Here is a 27,135-nt window from a genome sequence, read left to right on the forward strand (position 1 = left end):
TCATAATGCAGTTAATCACAAAAATACAGTCATTTGAGATGGAAGTGAAATGATGTTTATGACTTTTGGAAACAAAATGTGAAAGGTATGTTTGTTAATATTATAAACAAGCCTCTCACATAACTGTATCTGTACAGTGTTTGAAACTTACTTTTTGTTTTTTATTATTTCAGATGCTATATAACACTGACTCAGTCACTGCACCTGACGATGAGCGGTGCTCCAGTGGGTCCCGCTGGCACAGGAAAGACTGAAACCACTAAAGACCTGGGCAGAGCTCTGGGGGTCATGGTGTACGTCTTCAACTGCTCCGAGCAGATGGACTATAAGGTAAACATACCAGCAGAAATGGGACTCGGCAACCTCAGGACAATTATGAGTGTATTCTCGCTTCAGAGGAGCTCCTAATGCATATAATTACTTTGCCGAATAGGATTCTGCTTCTTAATTGAAAGAAATCAATGAGTGATTGTTTGAAACTTTGTCACAGTTGGCTGATGTTTTGTTTTGTGAGTTTTGTCCTTAACTACTGTTGGTTTAGTTCTTTTAAGTCTTTAATGGTGAAGTGTTTCCTCGTTCAGTCCATAGGGAACATCTTCAAAGGTCTGGCACAAACTGGAGCTTGGGGCTGCTTTGATGAGTTTAACCGAATCGCTGTAGAAGTGCTCTCAGTGGTGGCAGTACAGGTGAAGACCATACAGGATGCCATTCGCAACAAGAGGAAGAGGTAAGGTTTCTTTCATTTTTAGATATTCTGAATGGTTCAAATGAATTATTAAGGCATGTTTTAACTGTTGTCCCCTGCAGGTTTCTGTTCCTAGAGGAAGATATTAGCTTGAAACCCACTGTTGGGATCTTCATCACAATGAACCCTGGATATGCCGGACGAACTGAGCTACCAGAGAACCTCAAAGCACTTTTCAGGTACAGCTTGATCCAAATAAACGCTTAATTGGGAAAATAGTGTGTCAGTAATGTAGGGGTGCTCCGATCACGATCGGCCGATCGTTATGCGCATCTCGTCAATAAAGCCGGTTTTCTAATGAGCGGTTAATTCCATCAGGTGCGTGATTTCACATAGAGCAGCTGTTACTACACAGAGCCGTTGTTAATAGAGAAGATGCGCAAATCCACTTCATTTTCAGCGTTTTTTGGTGCATCTTCTCTATTAACAACGGCTCTGTGTAGTAACAGCTGCTCTATGTGAAACCACGCAGCTGATGCAATTAACCGCTGATTAGAAAACCGGCTTTACTGACGAGATGTGCATTAACGATCGGCCGATCGTGATCGGAGCACCCCTACAGTAATGTAAAAATGAAAATAGTAAACACTCACGTTTCAATTAAAGGCAGTTCATCATTAAATTCAGTGATGTCATCATCCAGCTCAGTTCAGTTGAAATAGTATGCGATATCATCAAGTCAACGATATCACTGGAAATGAAGTGTCCCCAACTAAGTAAAAGACTAGATTTAAGCTGTTTGCACCAGCTGACCTAACATGTTGCATCAGATTATATTTAATGTCACATATGTTGTGTAAAATACAGCAGTGTATGGAGAGAGTTCACGAATGTGTTTGGCAGGCCGTGTGCAATGGTGGTTCCTGACATGGAGTTGATCTGTGAGATCATGTTGATGTCTGAGGGATTTCAGAGCGCTCGGGATCTGGGCAACAAGTTCATCACCCTGTACAGGCTCTGTAAGGAGCTGCTCTCTAAACAGGTACGCTGAGCTAATAAGAAAGGTGCCACTTCTCCTGTTTGGGCCTGCTCTTGAACTACATGTGTATTCTCTGCTGTAGGATCACTATGACTGGGGACTGCGAGCTGTCAAACCTGTCCTGGTGGTTGCTGGAGCTCTCAAAAGAGCAGATCGGACTAGGCCAGAAGATCAAGTAATGGAAATGTGTTTGTGCTTGATGCATCTAAGAACTAAAGCAGCCTTGTGTATTGACGCTTCCTTTTACATTATGTAGGTGTTGATGCAGGCTTTGAGAGATTTCAATATGCCGAAGATCGTTTCGGAAGATGTTCCAGTATTCCTGGGTCTGATAAGAGATTTGTTCCCTGGTTTGGAGGTGGAAAGGCGGACTGATGCAGAGTTTGAGCTGATGGTCCGTCAGACTAGTCTAGAGTTAAAGCTTCAACCTGAGGACACGTTTGTTCTGAAAGTAAGAAACTCTGCACAGTGTGTCATTCAATTGTTTAGCATTATTATTGTTATTATTTATTTAATTTTTTTAATTTAGCATTAAGCTATCATACTGTTTTATAGACCTTGCTAACTTCTTATTTTTTAATGGCATTTTTAATGAAGGTTGCTCAGCTTGATGAGCTTCTATCGGTCCATCACTCAGTGTTTGTGGTTGGTGATGCTGGGACTGGAAAAAGCCAGGTCAGAACACAGTCTGCATGAATACAAACCGGTTTCCCACTGTCCACTTTCCCTGATGTTTTAAAAGAATCCACTAATTACTTGTATTTTGTATTCTTATAATGTAAAATATCACTCTATGTGATTATGACATTTTGCCTGATAATCAGTTGTCATGCATTATTATTTTCTGCTTTTGTGGACAGATATTTTATTTTTTTAAAAAATTCATTTTCATGGCTTTATAAACATATTGCAAAGCTGTGAACTCATTTATATTGTTCTGTAGTTATATATTCATTGAATGTGCTAAATTCTTTGGTTTTACTAGAATGCAGGCATCCAAATATTATCAGATAAAGTTTATTGTACATTTTTATTTATTAATTAAATGAAGTCGTGGCCTAATGGTTAGAGGGTTCGACTCCCAATCGAAGGGTTGTGAGTTCTAGTCTCGGGCCGGACGGAATTGTAGGTGGGGGTAGTGCATGAACAGCTCTCTCTCCACCTTCAATACCACGACTTAGGTGCCCTTGAGCAAGGCATCTAACCCCCAACTGCTCCCCGGGCGCCGCAGCATAAATGGCTGCCCACTGCTCCGGGTGTGTGCTCACAGTGTGTGTGTGTGTGTTCACTGCTCTGTGTGTGTGCATTTCGGATGGGTTAAATGCAGAGCACAAATTCTGAGTATGGGTCACCATACTTGGCTGAATGTCACTTCACTTTTCACTTTCACTTTCACTTTCACTTTAATTGATTAATAAATAGATCGTTGATTAATTTAAAGCGTGCAATAATCACAAAAAAATCTCTGAACAGATCCTGAAAACTCTTCACAAAACCTACTTCAACATGGGGAAGAAGCCTTTCTGGAATGATCTTAACCCAAAAGCTTTAAGCAACGATGAACTGTTTGGATTCTTTCATCCAACCACTCGGGAATGGAAAGATGGTACGTTTGCATCCAGTGTTTTGTAGAGCTGATCCTGTCCAATTCACAGTACATAACTTACAGTTTAGACATGAGATCCATTCTCCCCTGTAAGACTTTGAGATTGTAAATCACTTCATGTGGCAGGTTTATTGTCACATTTCATGCGGGATCAAGCCAGTAACTCTCACTCGGGGCCAAAGTGGATTGTTCTGGATGGAGACATTGACCCCATGTGGATTGAGTCTCTCAACACTGTCATGGATGACAACAAGGTACCCCACACAGTTTGTGCATGTCTTTATGAGGACATTTGCATCCAGCTGATTAATCAGAGCACTAAAATTGCATTTAAACACTCCACTTGCAGCAAACAGAGAATTATGAATATTGATCTAGTTATGTCGTGCATGTCTGTGCAGGTGCTTACTCTGGCTAATAATGAACGGATCCCACTCACCCCCTCGATGAGACTACTGTTTGAGATCAGTCACTTGAAACATGCCACGCCTGCCACCGTGTCCCGAGCTGGCATTCTGTACATCAATCCTCAGGAGCTTAGCTGGAACCTGTGAGAAATTCACTTTCTTAGGAAATTACACCATTTAATACATAGTGGTTCATATTTGTGATGGATTAGGATTTGCCTTTTTCCTTCAATGTCTAGATATGTTACGAGTTGGATTGATCGGAGGGAGAGACAAACTGAGAGAGCACACCTGACCATTCTGTTTGACAAATACATCCCTCGCTGTATTGAAAAAATGAGAAGCTCCTTTAAGACGATCATTCCTATTACTGAGAACAGCATGGTTCAGGTTTACCATTCGCACAGATGCACTCATTCATACAGGCCTATACTGTGGTTTTCAAATCTTTACTGATGTCTCTCTCTTTCTCAGACTCTGTGTTCCTTGCTGGATTGTCTGTTAACTCCGGCGAACATTCCGGCAGACACTCCACGGGAAATCTACGAGACATACTTTGTGTTTGCATGTGTGTGGGCTTTTGGTGGAGCCACATTCCAGGATCAGGTATCTTTGTTGTGTGTTTTATTTGTGTTTTGTTAGGTTTGGTGTTTCGTTTTGTTTTTTATGTTGTTTTGTATAGTTTTTTATTTGTTGGTTTGGTTTTATGTTGTTTTTGTATTTTTTGTTTTTTTTGTTTTGGTTTTATGTTGTTTTGGATTGTTTTTTTTGGTTTGGTTTTATGTTGTTTTGTATTGTTTTGATTTGGTTTGGTTTTATGTTGTTTTGTATTTTTTTGTTTTGTTTTGTTTTGGTTTTATGTTTTTTTTGGTTTGATTTTATGTTGTTTTGTAATGTATTTTGTCTCGTTTTTGTTTGGTTTTGTGTATTTCTTTTTATTTATTTTTTGAGGGGGGGGGGGCGGGGTATACAGTTTCAAAAGCCAAAACTACACCGAGACTGAAACTGACTAAATGTATATATTTATTTAAGTGAGTTTTGATTTATTTCTCTCTCTGAATCTAAGCACAGCTAAAAAAAATGGGCTAAAAAAAGTTTTTATCTTTTTAAGATCGTCTTAAAAAGGATCCTTCACAAACATGATGAATATATATATAATATATATATATATATATATATATATATATATATATATATATATATATAATATGAATATTTATGCCACTTGAGAGTGTATCTGTTTATGTTGTCTTTTTTGATCTCTCAGCTCCATGATTTTCGGGCTGAGTTCAGTCAGTGGTGGATCAAAGAGATGAAGAGTGTGAAGTTTCCTGTACAGGGTTCTGTGTTTGACTACTATTTAGATCCTCGTTCCAGACGCTTCCTGCCATGGACCGACATGATGCTCATGTTTGAGATGGACCCTGATACACCTGTACAGGTGAGGACAGGATCATGTATTGCAAGAAGCTGAAGTCTAAGTATGATGTCAGGACTCTTTGAATACACCAGTACTTTCCTGTTACATACAGAACATCATGTTGTGAACATATTCTTTACAACGCAATGTATTTCTTTGTGATCCACTGAGAGAATTCTCCTGAGAAAATTCACTCTCACAGAGAACTACTTTAATTTCAGAATAATGGCATGCTAATTTAGTGCAGTTAGTGCATTAGAGTGGGTCAGTGAACAGATACAGAGAAAACAACCTCCCTCCATCATGAGCTGAACCTGCAGTCAATGGAGTTTTGGATCTGATTACCGTTCAAAGTAATCAGAAGTATGTGTATGTGTGAGGCCATTGTTTCTGTTTTTATACTTGGAAGAAAAAGACGTAATGTTGATAATAGGGTAGTCATAGTGATGAACTGGGCCTACAGGTTTGTCGTGTCTCATTGCAGAACTATATTATACAAGTTCATAAAAGTTCACTCGAAATGCTCTTGCAAAGTATCCCACAGCTTTTTGAAATACAAGTATTTCTGTTTTAACTGATTTAATGGTGTAAATGCTTTATACTTTTTTTTTTTTTTTTTTTGAATGGGTCTACAAAATTCTCATCACCGATTAAGCATTGGATAAATTATATATACACCACTTATTCAAATTCTGGGGTTGGATACGTTTTTTATGTTTTTTAATTTTTGTTTTGATGCTCAAGAAAAAAAAAATTATAATCAGTGTTGGAAGCATCATGCTGCTCTTTGTGGACACTGTGATACATTTTAAAAAAAAGATATTTTCATGAAAATAAGGTTTTTTTAAATATATATATTTTTTGAAACAGTCTAAAAGTTTTCTTTTTATATATTGATTTTAATAGATGGATGGATGGGTGGATAGATAGATTTTATATTGTTATTTATAGATTAATTTATAGTGTTATTTGTTGATTTAGGTAAGCTGAATATGACCTGAGTAATCAAAAGTTTTTTTTTTTTTTTTTTTTTTTGTCTACAGTCTGTGTTAGTCCCAACAGCTGAGACGGTCAGACTGCAGTATTTCATGCGCATGTTGTTGGAGACATCTCAGCCTCTTATGCTGATTGGTGGAGCAGGCACTGGGAAATCTGCTCTGGTCAGGAATCTTCTGGAAACACTACCGGAGAACCTTGTAACCGCAAAAGTTCCCCTTCACTTTCATATCACTGCAACCATGCTGCAAAGTGAGTGTGACATCGTGCATTTTTATCACATTTTCCTAAAGGTCTTCCGATGTGTGGAACAGCACCTCCTTGTGGTCAATATGCCAAATTTCATTTCATCCGGTTATAGTAATAATAGAAGTAACAGCTCTTCATGGTGTACTTGAATAGATGTTGAGTAAATGTTTGCTTTATTAAACCTTTAAAACAAACTGAGACAGATGGATTTGTTCATACATATCAAGCAATACAAATTTTAGACAAAAAAGTCTGCCCTTATATGGACTAATAGGAAATGGAATATTTCAAATTTATCCTAGAAGTTTATAACACTGTGTAAAATTTCACTTGTACTAGGTTATAGGTTTTCGTTGAAAATGAGGCCTTTTGCAAATTTCTAGTCAGTTCTTTTAAAACATTAATTTTTATTGTTATCATCAGAGGCAATGGAGAAACCTCTCGAAAGGAAGGCTGGCAGGAGTTACGCACCCCCGAGAAACAAGAGACTCATCTATTTCATTGATGACATGAACATGGCAGCTGTGGACAGTTACGGGACCTCTCAGCCACATGCTCTTATTCGCCAGCATCTGGATTACAAGCACTGGTTACGCAACATCACAATTTCTTTCATTCATTCCACTTAAGGGAGATATTACTTGTCAAAACACTCTATTCTATTCAAAACATTCTATAACAATGTTCTGTCTTGTTTCTAGGTATGACAGTAACAAGTTAACAATGAAAGACATACACAACACCCATTATCTCTCTTGTATGAATCCAACATCGGGGAGTTTTACAATTAACCCCAGACTGCAGGTATTATATCTTTTGTGGGAGCGTCTTTATCGCAGCATTCAGAAGAGAATATAAGTTTTTTGTCGTACAAACCATATATTTTGCATTTGCAAATATTATAATCATTAAACATCAGTTTCTATACCACCTACAAATTAATTTTGGCTAGTGAATTTTTCATACCTGAGCCACTCACGTGCATATGGGTATGAATAGGCGACAGGTGCACCCACTCATTCAGATTTTTGCTTTGAAGCTGAGTGGGTTAATGATTTCTTACTAATACAGCTGGCAGTGGGAGGACTCATGGGAAGCAAACAGGTCTATCTGGGTGTTTCCCTGAATTGACTCCGGATCAGCCGGATCGTCTCGGGACGGAGTCTTCATTTTCTGGGGACTGTCGTGAAAGTAGTCTGCTGCATGATTGAGCTCCTCAGGAATGTGGACGGTGTGATGGTCACACGAAGTGTACCATGCCCATCTCGGGACTGGGGAGTGTAACCAGTGCTGAAGTGGTAAAAAATGAAGCAATCCGAGCGGCAGGACTACGGCTGCGGATGCCATATGCCCCAGGAGCCTCTGAAAGTGTTTAAGAGATGCCACGTTTCTGCCTCTGAAGGAACTCAGGCAGTTCAGCACTGACTGTGTGCGCTCATTGGTGAGATGCGCTGTCATTCTCACCGAGTCTAACTCCATACCGAGAAAAGAGATCTTCTGCATGGGGTTTGCTCTTTTCCCAGTTGACCCGTAGCCCCAAATGGCTGAAGTGCCGGAGCACCAGGTCCCTGGGATCGCACAACTGCTCTCGTGACTGGCCCATGATGAGCCAGTCGTCGAGGTAGTTGAGGATCCTGATGCCTACTTCCCATTATGGGCACAATGACTTTCATAAAGACATGGGTAGACAGGGACAGCCCGACCCTCGAACTCAAACCATAGAAACGGCTGATGTCGAGGAAGAATCGTATTCCCAAGGGACTGGGCTGCAACTTTCGTCACCCAGAGTGCAAAGTCAGTTGCTGTGTGCAGTTCCTGCATCAACCCAGGGTCGGAACTACCCTTGTGCATTTGTTTGATTGCCTTGGCTTGGTGGCGTGGCATGGCATGCAGGGCAGAGAGGGCCTCGAGAGTGGCCTTCTGCTTACAGGCTTTGGATGGAAGATTCCTCCAAGTGGCAGCGTTTTGTGGGCACAAGTGCACAGCAGCTCCTCTCTTGACCTGGGGTATGTCTACATACCCCCTAGCCGCCCCGCCATCATGGTTAGTGAGGACAGAGGAGGATGACGTGGCTTCTGGCCGAAAAAGGGGCTGTCCACAACTTTGTCAGCTCCTCATTCATCTCTGGGGAGAAGGCCCCAGCGCAGGGCGCTGTTGTAAGCCACACCCTGCACTGAGAAACCAATTATCCAGCCTTGAGTGCACGAAGAAACACACAAGAGTGTTTGAAAGCTGCGTCTATCAGTGGATCTATCTATGTGCAGATATATTATGGATCCGCTGATGGTGACGGATCCATTTTAAAAATTTTCAGTACACAATGGTATTGCGGTCGTGTGAGCACGTGGTACAGAGCATGAAGCAATGAGCTTTGAAGCCAATCACAGACATATCTGTTGAGCACTTAAAAACAATGACCAATCAGCGCTGTTTAAGAATCTGCTCAACAGCTCTTAAATCTTAGTGGGAAATGGATGTTTTTAAAAATTCAGTTGTATGGTATCGCGGCCGGTACATTTGACAACACTACTGGGTGGTGTGTTCACCTCCAGCCTGATACCTCCAGCCTGATACTCATGGGAGTCAAGTCCGGGTGTGGCAACAACACCTGAGGGACGCAACCCCGCCGAATCTACATCCTCTGAGGACGATAGCCCATCTCCCGATGTTGTGATCAACGTCCGATCTTCCTGTGGTTCACCAAATGAAATGCTGGGACTGTCACGAGTTGGGCCAGCGAAATTACTCTGGAGCATCACGGGACATTCGCTGAGGGAGGAGTGAGAGGTCCTTGGGGATGTGTCCGATGAAGAAGCTCTCATTGTGACCCTCAGATATCCCAGAACTCTTGCTGGCAGTCCCCTGCTCCTGAGAGGAAAATCGGGATGGGTAGAAAAAGAGGGTGCTGCTCCATCCCCGCGAGGAGAAAGAAGCGAGATCGCAGTGAATCCATGCTTATATGCCTGCAATGAATGCATGAGTCATCCACGAACGCAACTTCAGTAACCCACTCAGCTCTGAAGCAATTAAACCATAGTGGACAATAGATAGGGAACTGTGTTCGAGTAATGAAATTTTAAGCAATTTTACTAAAGCTATTAAGTAATTTTCTCTTTTCATATTAGTTCAACATGTTCCGTGAATTGTGACCAATTAAATTCAAATTAATAAATTTAAAATGGGGCCATACTCTTGTTTGTTTGATACGTAATGCACTGATAAAAAAAAGCAGAATTATATGAAAATATATTGTAGTAAAAAAAGTGTTGCTCTTACTTGTTTGTATTTACGGTGTACTTACCTTGTATATACAGTGTAAAGTTCTGGAAATATAAGGTAACTACACAGGGTAGGTTCAGGGTTGGTACCCACTTATTGTAATTACTATAATAAATACATAGTATGTACATGAGGAACAGGACTGTAAAATAAAGGGCTACCAAAAAAGTTTATTGTATGTTATATTATATGAAATTGTGTTTGAGGGACATCACTGACAAATCTTCACCTTAATTTTCATCAGAGGCATTTCACCGTGTTAGCGTTCAGCACACCCAGCTGTGAGACCCTCAGCTCCATCTTTGGCTCTATCCTGAGCTTCCACCTGCAGAGGTTGCCGTTCAGCCCAGCTGTGGTGAGGAGTGCTCCAGCTGTGGTGAAAGCAGCTGTAGCCCTCCATAACACGGTGCTCCGGCACTTCCTCCCCACCTCTATAAAGTTTTACTGTCTCTTCAACCTGTGGGATCTCTCTCAGCTGTTCCAGGTAAACATTCCCTCTGTGCTCAGTAATTTCAACTGTAAATATCTTGAATTAGCCAACACTTTGTACCTGTGTTTGTGCATCTAGGGTCTCCTGTTCTCCAGGCCAGAGTGTATTAGACAGGGTGCAGATCTGGTTCGACTTTGGATCCATGAATCCAGAAGAGTATATTCAGATCGCTTTTCTGAAGCATCTGACATTCAGCTTTTCCATAGGCTGCAGGCGGACATCGCACGACAGGCCTCTGAGGTAAACAAGCAAAACGACATGTTTACTGCTGTGAAAGGCCTCAAAGAATCACCATCTTTCACAATTTTTTTTTTTTCATTTTTATAAAAAGAAGACAGCAGTGGAATAAGAAATACACCAAAATCATTCAAAATTAAAGTAAAAAATACTGTATTTTAAATGATGCATGATTGTCTTTATCATGCATCACTTTATTTGAATATTAATCAAATTGGTCCCAGAATAATTCTTAAAGAAAACTCTGCCTTTAATAACGAATACAACTTTCATGCGCATCTGATTGAAATGCACACTCTTATTTCACTGTTATTTTTCTATATTGTGGATATTTCAGCTATTTGATTTGTTTGATTTGATACATTTAAAGTTAAAGTTTGTCTGCGGCGGCTCAGGATTCTGTTCTATAGGGGTGCTCCGATCACGATCGGCCGATCGTTATGCGCATCTCGTCAGTAAAGCCGGTTTTCTAATCGGCGGTTAATTCCATCAGGTACGTGATTTCACATAGAGCAGCTGTTACTACACAGAGCCGTTGTTAATAGAGAAGATGCGCAAATCACGTTAATTTTCAGCGTTTATTGGCCCATCTTCTCAGTTAACAACGGCTCTGTGTAGTAACAGCTGCTCTATGTGAAATCACGTACCTGATGGAATTAACCGCTGATTAGAGAACCGGCTTTACTGACGAGATGCGCATAACGATCGGCCGATCGTGATCGGAGCACCCCTACTGTTCCAAGCTGCACCACAGAGTACAACTTGCATATTTTGTTACAACAAAATCACATTATGTTTGTCCTGAATTATTGTTAATATTCATAATGACTTTATCCTAGACTGGAAGATTGTGTATCTTACCCCACAACCTTTTTCTGTTCGTATGCTTTATATAGGGAGCCAATATTAGCCATATATTGTGCTTTCTCTATCCGTTTGCTCTGTTTTGTCAAACAACTGAAAAACTCATAGATGCAACTTTGTTAATTCCTGAAGTGAACTTCCATATGAACAGTTTTGGACTGCTGTCTTAAATTGGGTAAAATAGTTGTTCTAATTGTGGTGCTGCGCTTCTCTTCCGGTGAACTACTACATTTGCCATGTATTAAATGCTCGTCCTTTGAAAGTGCACTGTCCATGGCATCCCCCCCTAATTCTACGCCCCTGAGATATATATATCTATATCAGTAATAAATGTAAACGAGTAAGTAATAAATGCAACGAATAAATGTTTGTAATTACTACAAATTATAATAGAATTCATACACAATCAATGACTATAAATAAATATACTGTATAATAAAATTTTTTCCTGATTCTTCCTTGACTTTTCATCAGTAAAACTCCAGGCTCTTTATTATGCAATTTAAATATATATGTTAGTACTATTGTTCTTTAAATGCAGTTGATTTCTGTTTGTCTCCTAAAGGAAATAGAGGAAGAGGCAGTGTTGCAGGAGCCACTTATATACCTGCACAGCAGTGTGGGCTCTGCAGAACCTTCCTACCTGCCCATAGCTGGATGGGAGCAGCTCAGCTGTATCCTCAATGAGGCTTTGGACAGCTACAACGAGCTCCACTCTGCCATGAACCTGGTGCTGTTCCAGGAAGCCATGCAGCATGTGTGAGTGCTATGCCTGCAGTATGTGCTTTAGTGAATACAGATTTAACTGTACTTACACACACGTTTTTTTTTTTTTTTTTTGTCTGGTTTCTGCAGGTGTCGGATCAGTCGCATCCTGGCATGTCCTAGAGGCCATGCCCTCCTCGTAGGTGTGGGGGGCAGTGGCAAACAAAGCCTGACCCGCCTTGCCGCCCACCTCTCCAACATGGATGTGTTCCAGCCCACCCTCAGCAAGGGCTACGACATACAGGACCTAAAGGTAAACACCTCAGTAAACTGCACAATACAATCAATGGCATACAAGATGAAAATGAGAAATCCACATACAGCAGAAACCACAACAGATGCGACTTTGATATTGTGCTAAACCATCATAACCCACATCAGCTGCCCAAATCGCAGTACCCATCGCTGCTGTGAGGCGAGGATGAATCTAAAATGGCGGTGATTCATTACCAGAGATCAAGCTTTCTTTTAGACAACACTTTCCCTGATCAATAACCCGTCCGGCTCCATCGATCTCATTTAGTCCCGCCCGGATGCAATGGGGAGTAATTGCCAGATCCTATTAAAGAACCAAGGCAAATATTTCAATGCCCTATTGATGCGGCCGCTGCTATCATTTCATTCATCAGTGTGTGGTAAATCTGAGGCCAGTTGGCTGAGCTGCATTGATCTCTATACACTCAACACTCACTGTTTGATGCCCTCTACGCATAATCATGAAGAGACACTTCATCTTGGGCTCATCCTGTTTCTATGCTTATATGTAAATATGCAGTATTACAAGAGAGTGGTCAAGTTGAACAACTTTCCTTTTGTTAAGATCACATTAGCATAATTTGTGGTCTTTTGTCTATTGTCAATAGTGCAACACTTTATATAGCACAGCTAACAGAAAAGTCATTTCAAACCAAGCGGCTTTGTGCAATGTGATGAACTTGAACCTGCTGCAAAATCTGTCTGATGAAATTCTTAGCCCCCACAGGACATCCTTTTGAAATGTATGGATTTCACTTGTGCAACAATATATTTAAAGTCGAAGTTTGCTGCTAGAAGCACCAGAATTGTAAAAATAATTATTTTCATACAGGTTTTCTGAATTCTCCTTATGTGTTCTACTGATGTACTTGTTGAGCGTCACAGTTTTTGAGGCAGTTTGAGGAAATCATCCACTTAAATTGCTTACTGGACAAAGTTGTTTCTTGGACATTCACATCTAGGATGAAGATTTTATGATAACTTGAGTCAGAGCTGGGCAGATTACAATATAGATTAAACATTTTTTTTTAGTACAGCAATCCATTACATTATACATTTTAGGTAATGTAATTTGAATACTTTTCAGTTTCTTGTACATAATTTTTTTTAGGTTGGTTAACACATTGATTTACATAGGATAATCTCATACCATATTCATATAAACATACAAAGAGTAAGAAAATATATCCCATTCATTGTAATTAATAACATGAAGTGTATTAAACATTACGTTACTTCAAGGTTTCCCGAGCTGGGATTGATAAATTAAGTGTGGAGGCTTCATGAGTTTAATGAAAAGCTAATAATTAATTGAATCATAAAAATGGGAAATAAAAAAGTCGTTTTAAAAATAACATCAATCAAAATAAAAAAAACGTAATAAAAAAAGAATAATAAAATTGCTTACCCTGCATGCAATGTGACCATTAACCAACGTCAGAGAACCACAGACATGCAAATGTGATTCTTCATTATTAAAATATTTATTTTAGATTAAAATCTCAGGTGTACTTCAAGTAAATGTATTAAGTGAAAGATGTCCAGATGATAAAATTTTTTGGGAACGCATGCATTAAAAGCAAATAAGATATATTGTTATAACACCTATAAAGATAATGACGCAGAGTCATTGGGATTTTTTTTGGATAAAAACATTAATAGCCAATCAGAATCCACCAAACAGTTTACATCGTGTTGATTTTGTAAGATTTTTTTGTGATTATTTGAAAGGAAAAGTGACAGGAAGTGATAGAAAGAAGAGTGTAAAATGGGATTGGAATATGTGTGCGGACCAGATTGAAAATCAAATTTCCCACATGAGCACCATTACTCTTCTAACCACTAAGCCACAGCTCAAACTGTTTTTGGAGACTGGTTGTGCTCTCTTCCATATTGTAAGCGTTCTCCGCTATCTCTCGTGTCTTTTTTCAGGCAGATTTGGTTGAACTGTACTTGAAGACGGGGGTGAAAAACATACCCACAATCCTGCTCCTGACAGACGCTCAGATCCCAGAGGACAGTTTTCTGGTCATCATCAGCACCCTGATCTCATCAGGTCAGACCCTCCCGCACACGCACACATTCATATACGCCACAGGGGGGCTCATTGTGTGTTGGTCTGATGAATGGGAAACATATGTAAATGGAGCGGAGCCGGTGAAGTAGATTAAGGGTGACTGGAACAGGCCTGCGTGTCATTGGATCAAGACCCTCAGAACACAGATGGTGGCTCTCATCTGTCACTGATGTCAAGCACAGAGGTCGGAGACCCACTTAGTGCTTGAACCAGGAGAAAGCATCAGAGTTAACAAATGAAACCTCATTTAACTGATGCGTGTGTAATTGCTAATGCTTAAATGCTCTAGAGTGTGTTTATTCCTACATGCCTATATTTATTATATATATGTGTGTGTGGGTGTATACTGTACACACACACACAAACTCCTTTTTTTATTTAGATGGTTTTTATTTGAATCAGAGACATTTAAATACAGCTATAAATAATTACATATTTAATTCTGAAGAATTTGAAATTACTGCAATTAATGTTATGAATGAATGACTTGAACCATACACATATATACTATAAAAGTTTTTTATGAATATTTTGATTTTATTTTATATAATTTCAGTTTTTATTTTAGTTACTATAATTATTATTAGTATTTTGAATTATGTTTTGTTTTTATTTGCATTTTTTGTAATTTTGTTGTGTGCTTTTATATTTATAATATTTTTCTTTCTAAATTAGTCTTAGGTTAGCCATTTTAGTATTTCACTATTTATTTTATTTTATTTTTCTGAATTTTTGTGTAATATTTACATATATTTTTCTTCAGTCATTTAAATTAACAAAAGTTTTTTAATCATTTTAATTTTTAAGTAGGCATGAAAAGAAAATTCACCCTTTATATTTTCTAAATAATCACCATAGATCTTCTTGTGAAGATATCCATGCATTTGTTTCATTTCAAGATTTTTTGACCTCATAATATTTAATCAAAATGTGAAAAGGACAGATTTCTTCAATCATTTACTCCACATTTATCTGCTTTCATTTTTGAGTTCATGATCTCAACAACCACTGCATAGAACCAAAGCCCAGCTTTACTTTTTTTCTTTCTTTCTTAATAATCCACTACGCTCGATTGCATGTCAGAATACGGTAGAAATTTCATAGATCTGTATCTGTATATAGACTAAAATGTTATCTAGCTAGTATCTAACATTAGCTTTATTATCTAAATGTCACCTGCTCAGTATAAAGCTGTGTTAATCCACATGACTCCTGTTTAAGTGAAAGTAATGTGTTTATCGGTGGTCTGACCCCAGGTGAGATCCCTGATCTGTTGAGTGAAGAGGAGGTGGATGGTGTTAGGAAAGCTGTGAGGAGCGAGGTGCGGGAACTGGGTCTGCTGGACAACAACGAGAACTGCTGGAGCTTTTTTCTGAATCGAGTGCGACAACAGCTCAAGGTCCCCCATCACTGATTGTTTTTTGTATACACAGCAGTTATGATACAGTATATATGGCATATCTGGTTGGATCAGTGTCTAAAGTGTATGCGTACTGTATGTGTGTGTAGGTCGTGCTCTGCATGTCTCCAGTAGGTAATACTTTGCGTCTACGTGCCCGGCGGTTCCCGGCTCTGCTGAACTGCAGCACTCTGGACTGGTTCCAGGAATGGCCCCTGGAGGCCCTCCAGTCTGTCAGCTTGAAGTTCCTGCAGGACATCCCAAGTATTCAGGTAAACCTGAGCCTCAGTCAGCCAGTTGAAGTCGCTTTAAAGCCATGGGATATCCTGGTATAAGTTTAACTCTTATATTTCTATTAGTCATTAAAGCCATATCGATTTATAGTTTACAGGAAGTGGTTTTAATTCATTCCTTTCAGTAGGCTTAGCAAAAACAGGTTTAATTTTTCATTTCGCAAAACACTAAAGGCTAAAAGACACTAATTCTTTTGATGAGTTTTCTCTCCTCACAATTACATGTGCACCAGATTCCTCATCATTAGCTCGACTCTGAAGTGAAGACAAATGGCTGATCACATGCACAGTGAGCTTAATGACAGACGCAGTTTCTCTCTCTCTCTCGGCGTTGTTGTTTTCCCTGCACCAGTGGAACGATCACTAAGCAGGATCATTTATGCTAATAAAGCAACAGTGATTAATACACACAGACTGACCCTCAGAGGAGCCACAGCTGTTTCAGCCAGACTGTGTGCGTGTGCTGAGAGTTTGTACGGGGATGTGGCAGCGTGTGTGTTGAGTCGTGACCAGCTGTGGGTTTGTTTCCTCTTTGTGCATTTCACTCAGTGTTGGACTCTAATGCTGGAGTACTGAATGTGGGGCTGTCAGTCAATTAAAAGATGTAATCACAATTAATCTCATAATGTTCAATGTTCAAATTCAGTTGCTTTTTAAGGGACGTAAAATAAATTATAGGTCTTGGCGTAACGAAGCAATTTGAGTAAACGAGAAGGAAAAGATCTCACACAAACATCTTCTCAGACTGCATCAAGACCGCATCAAAACGCACAGGAAATGCAAACAGGAAACTTTTAAAAAAATAAGTAAATCTGACCCTGGACCACAAAACCAGTCAATATTAGGGTACATTTTAGGAACTTGAGATTTTTGAATGCTGAATGAATAAGATATCCATTGATATGTGGTTTAAGATGGGGCAATAGTTGGCCGAGATACATCTATTTGAAAATCTAGAATCTGAAGGTGGAAAAAAATCTAAATATTGAGAAAATGACCATTTAAAGTTGTACAAATTTATTCTTAGCAATGCATATTACTAATCAAAAATGTTTCGATATATTTATGGTAGGAAATTTACAACATATCTTCATGGAACATGATCTTTACTTAATATCCTAATGATTTTCGGCATAAAGAAAAAAATTATCATTTTGACCCATACAATTGTTGAATTAAGTGGTCAAATATTTCTAAATAATGACTGTTATTTCAATATTTTTTATTTATTTATCATTTTGACCCGTGCAAAGTACTGTTTGCTATTGCTACAAATATACAGCGATTCTTCTGACTGGTTTTGTGTTCCAGGGTCACAAATATTATATAAATATATACACACACACATACACACATATATAAAGTAATAATAATACAATTAAGTGATTGCAATTCAGTTATAAAGCAACTTGCCCACTTTATTGAAGTAATTTCACATGTGTTAAAATGTTTTGCTGCTGGCCTGCAGTTCTTCCCCCGTGTTGAATTTTAATGAATAAAGTTTTGCTCATGGGTTATATTTTGCATGATGAGCTTGATGTCAATTAAATTTCTATATACAAACAATGCAAATTACTTAACTTTTGGTAAACATTTGACTAGGTTTATTGTTTATTTAAACCCATAATTTACTCATAAATTTGTGATACGCTAAGGGCTTTTCTACCAGCTCCAAAAGGTTTCACCAGTTTTTGTTTTGTTTTTAGAATTTACACGGAACATTTATAATGTCAAAATAAATTAATGCACTAAAAGTGCTGAAATAAAAAACAAACTAATTGTATATTATAATTAGCATTTCTAAACACATTAACTTTATCCACACTTTTCAATTGCTACTCCAAAACTTTTAAATGTATGTTGGAAGAAGCAGTTCTTAAAGCCATTCTAACTATTTTTATATTTTAAATTACTATATATATAAATATTTTATATGTTTGCTCTTGGATTAAATTAATGATCAAATCCCACGTTTGTGCAACATTTTTTATCTAAATGTGTTTTATAAGTGTTTTTGATTGCTTCCACTGTCTTCATCTGTAAGTCGCTTTGGATAAAAGCGTCTGCTAAATGAATAAATGTAAATGTAAGTGTAAAAGCAGAACCGCAGAAAAAATACCTTTATTACCTTTTTTGTGACACTGGTAACTGTGACCTTTGAGTTGAAGAGATGGATTATTGGATTATTGGATTATTTACATGCATTTAACGCAATAAATTGTTCATCAAATAGCATTATGTCAGATCTTCATTTATAACCATCTCTTTTTTTCTTTTTCTTACAGCCACGTGTACATGTTTTATTGCTTTCCAGTGAATTATGATCTGTGTTCTTGCATCTTTTAAAATGCATTTGCCTTTGCGTGAATTGATCTTTAACAGTCTGATAAATGAGTCCGTCATCAGACAGCAGTGTACATCATAAATAACCAATAAACAAAACACAACGTCCAGTCTCAGAAAGTTCGAAGCCGTGTGACCTAAACACTCGCCCTACTTTAAACTGGGTGTCACCAACCTCGGCCATTATTTCCCCAGCCCTCTACCTGCTTAATCTTCCCCGCGGCGCCCTGCGCCTAAATTTCAGATTGAGTAAGTCCAGAAGCTGGCAAAAGGCATACAAACTTGGAGATGAATTCAGGATTTATGAAGATGATATTTCAGGGCCCGTGACAGCCGAGGGTGTTAAAGAGCATTTAATCCGTACAGGTCCCTCTCTTACCCTCTCTTACTCTCGTCTTTACAGCCGGCCATTCAGGAATCCATCAGTCTTTTCATGGCCCATGCTCATGTGAGCGTCAAGCGGGTTAGTGAGCGTTACTGCCGCAATGAGAGGAGGCACAACTACAGCACACCCAAGAGCTTCCTGGAGCAGCTGAGGCTTTACGAGAATCTGCTGGGAAAGAGAGAGAGGGAACTGCATCTGAGACACGGCAGGCTTCAGTGTGGCCTTCAGAAACTCAAGACGACGGCCTCTCAGGTGTGTAGAGCTCATCAGCACCACAGAGTTCGTAACCGGCCAGTGTAGGGTCCTCAAGGCTGGAGCTGTGGAATTGCGAAGGAATGTAGTTACTGCTAGTTAATATGCCCCAAGATCACTCACCGAAGGCTGAGGGACTCGTAAACCTTGAGTCTGATAGTCTGATGATTGCCCGCCTTTGTGATATAGGGTTTAGTATTCAAATGTTGCAGAGTTTTACCTGGTAATGGGATCTAGATTAAAAAAAGTTGCTTTTACAACTTGTAGTAAGTTGTAAAAAGCTGTTTGTGAGGTCTTGTCGAACTTTGATTATGAGATTGAATTTGATCATTACATTTTGTGTTTGTTGAAAGTGCTCGAAGAAATTTTAAAATCTTACCTTTTAAAAGTATGGGACACATTTAAAATTCAAATTTAAAACTGGAGATACATAAAAAAAAAAAATAAAAAAAACATTTCATATTTTAGACCAAAAAGTTAATAATATAATTAAAAAAAAAAAAAAAGAAGAAGAAAAAAAATACAGAAGAATAACATCCAATTAGAATTAGTAGTCTTATGTTTTTTGGCCCAATTATGTTTTTTGAAAGAAGCTTCTTATGCTCACCAATTATATTTGCATTAATTTAAGGGCATTATATTTAAAAATTAAATATATTTAATATTGTTTAATACATTTTAAAATGTTATTTGTTTCTGTGATGGAAAAGACTTCTATCTCCAGACACATGATCCAATAGAAATTATTCTGATATGCTGATTTGGAGCCCGAGAATAATTTCTTCTTCTTCTTCTTCTTCTTCTTCTTATTATTATTATTATTATTATTAATGTTGAAAACTGTTTTTTTCTCTAAACTCGAATTAATTCAACAGCATCTTTTGAAATATTATAAATATTTACCATTCACATTTAATCAAATTAATGCATCTTTGCATAATACAAATGTTAACATCCCCAAAAAGAAAATAAGAGGAATAAATAAATCAAATAGAATGGTGTTGTATAGTTGAGTAGAAACAGAAACTGTTGCCAGTTTTAATCATGAATTATTGAAGGTAATTATGAATTAATTAGAGATTATCATAAACTTAATGTCAACTTTATACATTTACATCAGGTTGAGGATCTTACAGTCAAGCTGAACTCACAGGAAGTGGAGCTGACACTGAAGAACCAGGCCGCTGAGGCTCTCATGGCCAGGATCGGCCTGCAGACAGAACGACTGAGCCAGAAGAGACAGGATGCTGACCTAGAGGAGCAAAAGGTATAGCAACCAACGTCTTACAGCTGGAAGATCTGAGATATCTCTTTACCGTATTCCATCAAGTATGAGAGTGTTTATTCACCTGCAGGTGGCTGCCATGCAAGCAGAGGTGTCACGAAGACTGAGAGAATGTGAACGGGATCTGGCTAAAGCTGAACCTGCTTTAGAGGCGGCTACAGCTGCTCTGCAAACTCTCAACAAGGTCAAATGTCAGATGTACTAAAGAAGCACTTTTAGTTAGCATGGTTTCTACAAAAGTAAGCAGCACATATCGTGTGTCACTGAAGAACCAGATGTCCAGACTAGTCTCAGATGTCTGGATGATGATGAGATCTGTGGCCGCCCTGTGTATCAACATTGCATACTCATGAAATGGGCATAGAAATTGGGATTTATTAAAAAAGAAACTAGATATTTATATTATTACACATTTATAGTAAATATGTGTGCACCGTATGGACACTCTAGACCATGCATAACGCACTCTTTTACTGGAGCGAGCAAAATAACGAAGCAAACAGAATGATTTTTAAGAGATTGAGAAAATATTTTTGCACGATTGATGATTACTGATGTGAATTTGACTTTGTCTAATGGCTTTTAAACATAGACGGTTATGACGGACACAAGGATGTGCTCGTTGATCAAACAGTCCAAAGTTAAAGAATGAAATCTACTTAACGTTTCATACATGAGGCGCCAGATCTCTGTGTGGAGCACTGGCTGTTGTTAGACTTTTAGCTTGCGCAAACAGAAATCTCACTAGATTATTAAATGTAAAGATAGAAATAACTGACTCTAGGTCTGTGATACAGGCCAATTTTAGCTGTAGTGAGTGATATCTTAAGCAGAATATAGCAGATATGTAATATTATACTTTCAATAAAATAAGAATAAAAAGAAAAGTACATTTGTGCTTCAAGGTGGAAATGTTGCTATTTTAAAAAGTAAGGGCATATTTTGTCCCGTGCCCCATAAATCACACCCCGACCTGTTCAAATATTTGTGTCACCTGAACTTGATGGTTGAAAGGGTAACACTTACCCAATTAGCAGTCCGTGAAAGATCTTGTTTCCTTCTCCTTTGTTTCCTGCAGGTAAATCTGACAGAGTTAAAGACGTTCCCAAATCCCCCCGAGGCTGTGATTAACGTCACCGCGGCTGTGATGGTGCTGCTGGCGCCGTGTGGGCGAATTCCACGAGACCGCGGGTGGAAGGCCGCCAGAGTCTTCATGGGCAAGGTGAAGGCATTGCTATGATAACAACACACCTCATTCCAGTGCAATCCACAAGCAGCCCTTGACCCGCAGACCCCACTAACCCGCTGAAGGGTCATGAATACACTACATTATGAAAGCACTTGTGTGGAAGAGAATATTAAATACATGTCACATGAGATAGACATGGAAATATTAGGCAAAGCCTGATTTATGAGGTCAGCATGAAGGGGAGGAGATGGCTTTTGAAAGTTTGTTGTGTGATATATCGGATGGATAAAGAATTGGGATGCAAATTCAGAGGCTGCAAGTTGAGTCCTAAAGTAGGGATGACCCCGGAACGCAAAAGGTCATAATTGTGCTTTATCACTTCAGTGGCCTTGAGTGCAAGATTTCACCTGCGTTGTTCCAGGTCCAGCATTTGTACATTTACTGTACTATAGGCTGCTGTGAATAAAATGTGTGCAATTTAGTGTATACTTAACATTTTGTGTGTAGATAATAAAGCATCACAACTAATAATGTCTAATAATAAGCTAATACTGTTAATGTCCTCTAATAATATAATACATATTTTTTTTCTAAACTAGTTTTGAATTTATGTTCCTAAATGCACTGAAATATATAACTTTATAGTCCAAAATACTGGGGTCAGGAAGTGTGTGTGTGTGTGTGTTTGTGTATATAATATATATATATATTAATAAATTCATTAATACATTTTAATAATAATAAAAAAAAAAATATATATATATATAATGGGGTTTTAAGTATATTCATAATATTAATATTAATAATATTTCACAATATATAGTTATATAATATTATTTAGTGTGATTTTGATCAAATAAATGCTTTGGTGAGCATAAGAGATTTAGTTTAAAAACCATTACAGAAACCTTACCAACCCCAAACTTTTGAAGGGTATTGTATTTAATGTTTCTACAATATTTTGTACATTTAAATTAAATAAGTCAAACATCTTCGGCTTATGTACATATGATATAATAACGCTGTTGTTCTTTAGGTGGATGACTTTCTGCAGGCCCTGCTTACTTATGATAAAGAGCACATCCCTGAGTCCAGTCTGAGTGTGCTGAAGCAGGAATACCTGAGAAACCCAGAGTTCCATCCCGATCACGTCCGGACCAAGTCCTACGCAGCTGCTGGCCTCTGTGCGTGGGCCATCAACATAGTGCGCTACTATGAGGTGAATGTGACCAATGAGACAAAAAAAAAAAACAAGAAAGTATTTGAAATATAAATAGAATATAATATAATGTATACTGTATATATGCGTATATAATGTAGTTTGAGGTATTTCATTATTGATTCAATGAATAATGTATTCTATAAATGTTATGTTTTAAAATTAGTTAAAATTACATGTTTAAGAAAAACCTTAACTTTATAATAAACAATTATAAAAAAAAATATATGTATTTGAGAGATATTTTGAAAATATTAACCGCTACCTTTTTTTAAGTGGTTTTCAGCTATAAAACGACAAACAATCATTTATTTCAAGAATTTATTTACATTTTTGTTACATATGAAATTTGAATGGAATTTAAAATGAATTTTATATTCTATTTACATTTATTTTAGTCAAGTAAAGTAAACCTTAATAACATTAATAAATACATAAAAAAGCTAAAAATGACATCTAACTTAAAAAATGCGTTTGAAATATTAAAAAAAAATATTAAGTTATATGAAAGAGAATGTCTGTGGGGTTTTTCAGGTTTATTGTGAGGTTGCACCAAAGCGTCTGGCTCTGGCACAAGCCAATACTGAACTGGAAACTGCTACTGCAAAACTATTCAGTGTTAGAAAGAAACTGGAAGTAAGTGAAACTTTTTTTATTCAGCACGATTAAAAATAAAAAAATCTGTTCACCATAACCATTCAATAATATTCCATATTAAGATATAAAGTAGTACCATCTTATAGTGGCTTTGTACTGACAGGATCTGGACAGGCACCTGCAAAGCCTAACAGCTCAGTTTGAGAGGGCGGCGGCTGAGAAACTGCGCTGCCAGGAGGAAGTGACACGCACCAGCCAGACCATTGAGCTGGCCAATCGGCTGGTGGGAGGCCTGCAGGTACTGGGCGGCTGTGAGAGGACAGGGTCTGGGTTTAGGGAAGCGCACTAACAGACCTAATCTCAACATGAGTTTGGCTTGATTTGAAGGGGAGGTGGCCATGGCTTAAATGTTTGGCCAGACGCTCGGATTGAGTGCTCGGAAGGAAGGGGCGCACCACGGCAAATGCACCATTGATCTGGGCAAGGGGCTAGATGGCTGTTGGCCAGTTCGGGACAGCGAAACAAGAAGGGCATATATTCATCTGCTATCTGTTTTCCTGAACGAGGCGGTTATGAGGGATGAGCTGGATTTGTTGTGCACATGCCCAACTTGGAAAAAAGAAACTTTAAATAGTTTTCCCCTTTTTCACTCCCCGTGACATTGGTCATATATATCCCGGTGAGATTATCTAAAATCTTTACCGCCGTTGATGCAAAAAATAATAACAGCGTAATGTTTCTTTTAGCGCTTTTATTTGAAACGTTCGACTTTCTTATTCAGAGAAATGAATGGGGCTACAATGGGACAGCTTGGCTTTTAAAAATATCAAGACAAATGATTTGTCTTTATGCCATTGACCTGGAAGCAATAGTGTTTAGACTAATAAATCAGGCCGTCTATATGTAATCATTAACTTACCTCAAAGCCTTAACAGCTGTTGGAAATTAAAAACGCTTCACCCAGGACTGAGTGATATTCCAAGCAATCCATAATGCATTAGGCTAAAATTATAGTGATTTTTAACTGTCGGAGAATTTATTATGCGACATGTTCTGGAAGCTCGGCCCCTGCAAAGGCAGTGTCAGACAAGATTTATCGTTGCGGGAGCATCTCTGCGATATTATTGAAGTCTTAAATGAGTGCTAAATTGATGCTGAGTGAACATGTAACTAAACTTTCAAAGGCAGTTTAGGTGAATTGTGACTGTATACATTATCGCTCATGTTCTATCTGTGTTTATGATCAATAGAGAGGAGAGAGACGGCGGAAGGGTTAAGAGTGAGGTTTATATCGGGGTCTGAAGGCATAACTTTAAGTGTTTCTTCCGTTTCTGTCTTCGTGTTTTATGCCTGAATATTACTTCCGTATTAATTTCGTATTTGCACATAAATGTACACTTAAAATCATCAACCCCAAAGTTTTAAATGGTACTGTTTTTGAAGTCTCTAATGCTCATGCATTTATTTGATCACACATAGAGAAAAAACTCAAATATTGTGAAATATTATTACAGTTTAAAATAACCACTTTCGATTTTTAAAATCTAGTTGATTCCTGTGACAAGTAAAGTTGAATTTCAAGCAGCCATTAATTGATGAGCATCCGATGAGTTTCGCTGCATTTAATGCAGTCTTGCAGAATAAAAGTATCGATTTCTTTAATAAAAAAATAATATTTTACTTTCTGGTGGTGATATTTTACACTGTGACATTACGTTATTTTCATGATTAAATTTAGAAATGTAATGATGGAAAAGCAAAAATTCATATTCTCATTACGGTTATGCAAAAAAAGGGTAAGTATTTATACATGATTTTATTTATCAAACTACCTTTTTATATTGAAATAAAATTAATGTGCATTTTCAAAAATATAAATATAAAATTAAATGTATACAAAATATAATATAAATATATAAAATACATGATAAATAATTTATATTTTAAAAAATTACTGCGTAGGAGTTATGAAAATTCATAAAGTAAAATATATGATTGTTATAAAAAGGTTTTTGTACACAAAAGCCACACTTAAAACAACTGAATTTCATTGCATTAGATAGAAAATACCAAACCAAGTGACTTCTGCAAACGAATGGCTTAAGCTTTTCTAAACATCAACGGCATTCATAAGTGTGCGATCATTTTTGGAGTCCTAGTCACCTGTGCGAGTTTAAATTCGGTTCACCCAGCCATTTTCTCTCTGTAGGCAGAAAACGTGCGTTGGTCGGAGGGACAGCTGGAGCTGGAGTCTCAGCTGAAGACGGTGTGTGGTGATGTGCTTGTGGCTGCTGCTTTCGTCTCTTACGCTGGATACTTCACACAGCCGTACCGTCACCAACTCCTTCACGACGAACTCATTCCTTTCCTCCGAGAACTTCAAGTATGATTCCTGCTCGGCCTGTCCATGATTAGAATTCTATAGTGTTTTGCATCATGTAATTCTTAGCTGCATTAATGTTTTATTTAATAATAATTTGATGTTAAATTTGATGTTACGCTCGTGTTTCACTCGTCAAGGTTAAGAGTGTTTTGGATCAGTGTTTCTTCCTGAGCTGTCTGCTGTAAAATCCTGTTACTGTACTACTGTGTCTGCACTCCAGTGGAGCGTTGAATTGAATAGCATCACTGTCTGTCTTCCTCTCCTCACACTTCGCGATCCAGACCCCTATCCCGCTGACAGATGGTCTGGACCCTGTACTTACGCTGACTGACCAGGCCACCGTGGCAGGCTGGCAGAACCAGGGCCTGCCAGCTGATCGGCTGTCCGTTGAAAATGCAGCCATCCTGATGGCCAGCCAGCGCTGGCCTCTGATCGTGGATCCTCAGCAGCAGGCCAGCAAGTGGATCCGAAATCTGTACAGGCCCAACCTGAGGGTGCTGCAGTATGGCCAGAAAGGGTGATTTTAGTTTGGACAAAGAGTATTTATAGAAATAATATAAAGAAGGCAAAGAGGCTGACTTGTCTTGTCCTGGACTGTTAATGTTATCGTACAGGTATCTGGATGTTATTGAGCAGGCTTTGGCTGCTGGTGAGGTGGTCCTGATTGAGAACGTGAAGGAGAGAGTGGACCCTCTTTTGGAGCCACTGCTAGGAAGACAAACCTTAAAGAAAGGAAGGCAGGTTTAACCATCTCCGTGATTTTTACTTATTTAATACCACTGAGTTCTCTCATTGGGTGCACTGCATAAAAATTGCTCAGAAAAATGCTTTCTTGTACTGCTGCAGATTTTACCGAGCTCTTAAGAGCCCCATGTTTTGCTCTGTGCAGTATGAAAACTAGAATGGAAGATGAATTAGGCTTGTGTGATTTGAATAGAGGTGAAGGCAGTGGTATTGATTCTGCACTCACAGAAGCTGATAAATGTGCATTTGTTTGCTCTTTTTCTTTATGTGTGTTGAATACGGATCAGTTTTGGGCAACCAATGTTGTGTTTCAACCCTGACACACACACAAATACACAGATATATATGCATATGCATTTTTGTTTTCCCCAGAAATATGTTAAATTATAGAATAATTTTTGAACAGTTAAATTTATTTAATCTGTTTTTCTTTTCTTATTCTTTTTTTACAGTGCAGACATCTAAATTAGATGGGGGGGGGGGCAAAAACATATTATTTTTTTATGAACTCAATGGTTACATTTTTAATGGTTAGAAATGTTATTTACACTGTTTTCTCTGAATCTGAACAAAGTTGAGCTAAACCAGTTTGTCACTAGAGAGATCATAGTCTAAAATATTTATAAATAAGTAATTTCTCAAATAAATAATGAAAAAGAAAATAATAGAAGCTATTG

The 27,135-nt window shown here is 38.1% G+C and overlaps 1 protein-coding gene across 2 annotated transcripts in view; it reads left to right on the forward strand.

Annotated features, from left to right (window-relative positions):
- LOC113116287 (dynein heavy chain 11, axonemal) overlaps positions 1 to 27,135 on the forward strand; it is a 62,223-nt gene that overhangs the window by 20,682 nt on the left and 14,406 nt on the right. The window contains exons 33-65 of one of the 2 annotated variants that reach the window (XM_026284359.1): positions 174 to 330; positions 582 to 727; positions 808 to 924; positions 1,589 to 1,727; positions 1,807 to 1,899; positions 1,981 to 2,175; positions 2,322 to 2,399; positions 3,198 to 3,330; positions 3,457 to 3,584; positions 3,732 to 3,880; positions 3,977 to 4,127; positions 4,212 to 4,343; positions 5,005 to 5,178; positions 6,201 to 6,405; positions 6,826 to 6,991; positions 7,104 to 7,206; positions 9,926 to 10,165; positions 10,250 to 10,411; positions 11,838 to 12,031; positions 12,128 to 12,290; positions 14,225 to 14,348; positions 15,626 to 15,768; positions 15,879 to 16,040; positions 18,808 to 19,041; positions 20,162 to 20,308; positions 20,397 to 20,510; positions 21,405 to 21,548; positions 22,552 to 22,734; positions 23,269 to 23,370; positions 23,495 to 23,629; positions 25,541 to 25,714; positions 25,996 to 26,231; positions 26,329 to 26,451. In XM_026284359.1, the coding sequence (XP_026140144.1) occupies positions 174 to 330; positions 582 to 727; positions 808 to 924; positions 1,589 to 1,727; positions 1,807 to 1,899; positions 1,981 to 2,175; positions 2,322 to 2,399; positions 3,198 to 3,330; positions 3,457 to 3,584; positions 3,732 to 3,880; positions 3,977 to 4,127; positions 4,212 to 4,343; positions 5,005 to 5,178; positions 6,201 to 6,405; positions 6,826 to 6,991; positions 7,104 to 7,206; positions 9,926 to 10,165; positions 10,250 to 10,411; positions 11,838 to 12,031; positions 12,128 to 12,290; positions 14,225 to 14,348; positions 15,626 to 15,768; positions 15,879 to 16,040; positions 18,808 to 19,041; positions 20,162 to 20,308; positions 20,397 to 20,510; positions 21,405 to 21,548; positions 22,552 to 22,734; positions 23,269 to 23,370; positions 23,495 to 23,629; positions 25,541 to 25,714; positions 25,996 to 26,231; positions 26,329 to 26,451 (5,046 nt within the window). Of the gene's footprint in view, positions 1 to 173; positions 331 to 581; positions 728 to 807; positions 925 to 1,588; positions 1,728 to 1,806; positions 1,900 to 1,980; positions 2,176 to 2,321; positions 2,400 to 3,197; positions 3,331 to 3,456; positions 3,881 to 3,976; positions 4,128 to 4,211; positions 4,344 to 5,004; positions 5,179 to 6,200; positions 6,406 to 6,825; positions 6,992 to 7,103; positions 7,207 to 9,925; positions 10,166 to 10,249; positions 10,412 to 11,837; positions 12,032 to 12,127; positions 12,291 to 14,224; positions 14,349 to 15,625; positions 15,769 to 15,878; positions 16,041 to 18,807; positions 19,042 to 20,161; positions 20,309 to 20,396; positions 20,511 to 21,404; positions 21,549 to 22,551; positions 22,735 to 23,268; positions 23,371 to 23,494; positions 23,630 to 25,540; positions 25,715 to 25,995; positions 26,232 to 26,328; positions 26,452 to 27,135 lie in introns of both variants that reach the window. The other variant, XM_026284356.1, reaches the window with a different exon arrangement.

Source organism: Carassius auratus, chromosome 16 (assembly GCF_003368295.1).
Source record: "Carassius auratus strain Wakin chromosome 16, ASM336829v1, whole genome shotgun sequence".
NCBI classification, from domain to species: domain Eukaryota; kingdom Metazoa; phylum Chordata; class Actinopteri; order Cypriniformes; family Cyprinidae; genus Carassius; species Carassius auratus.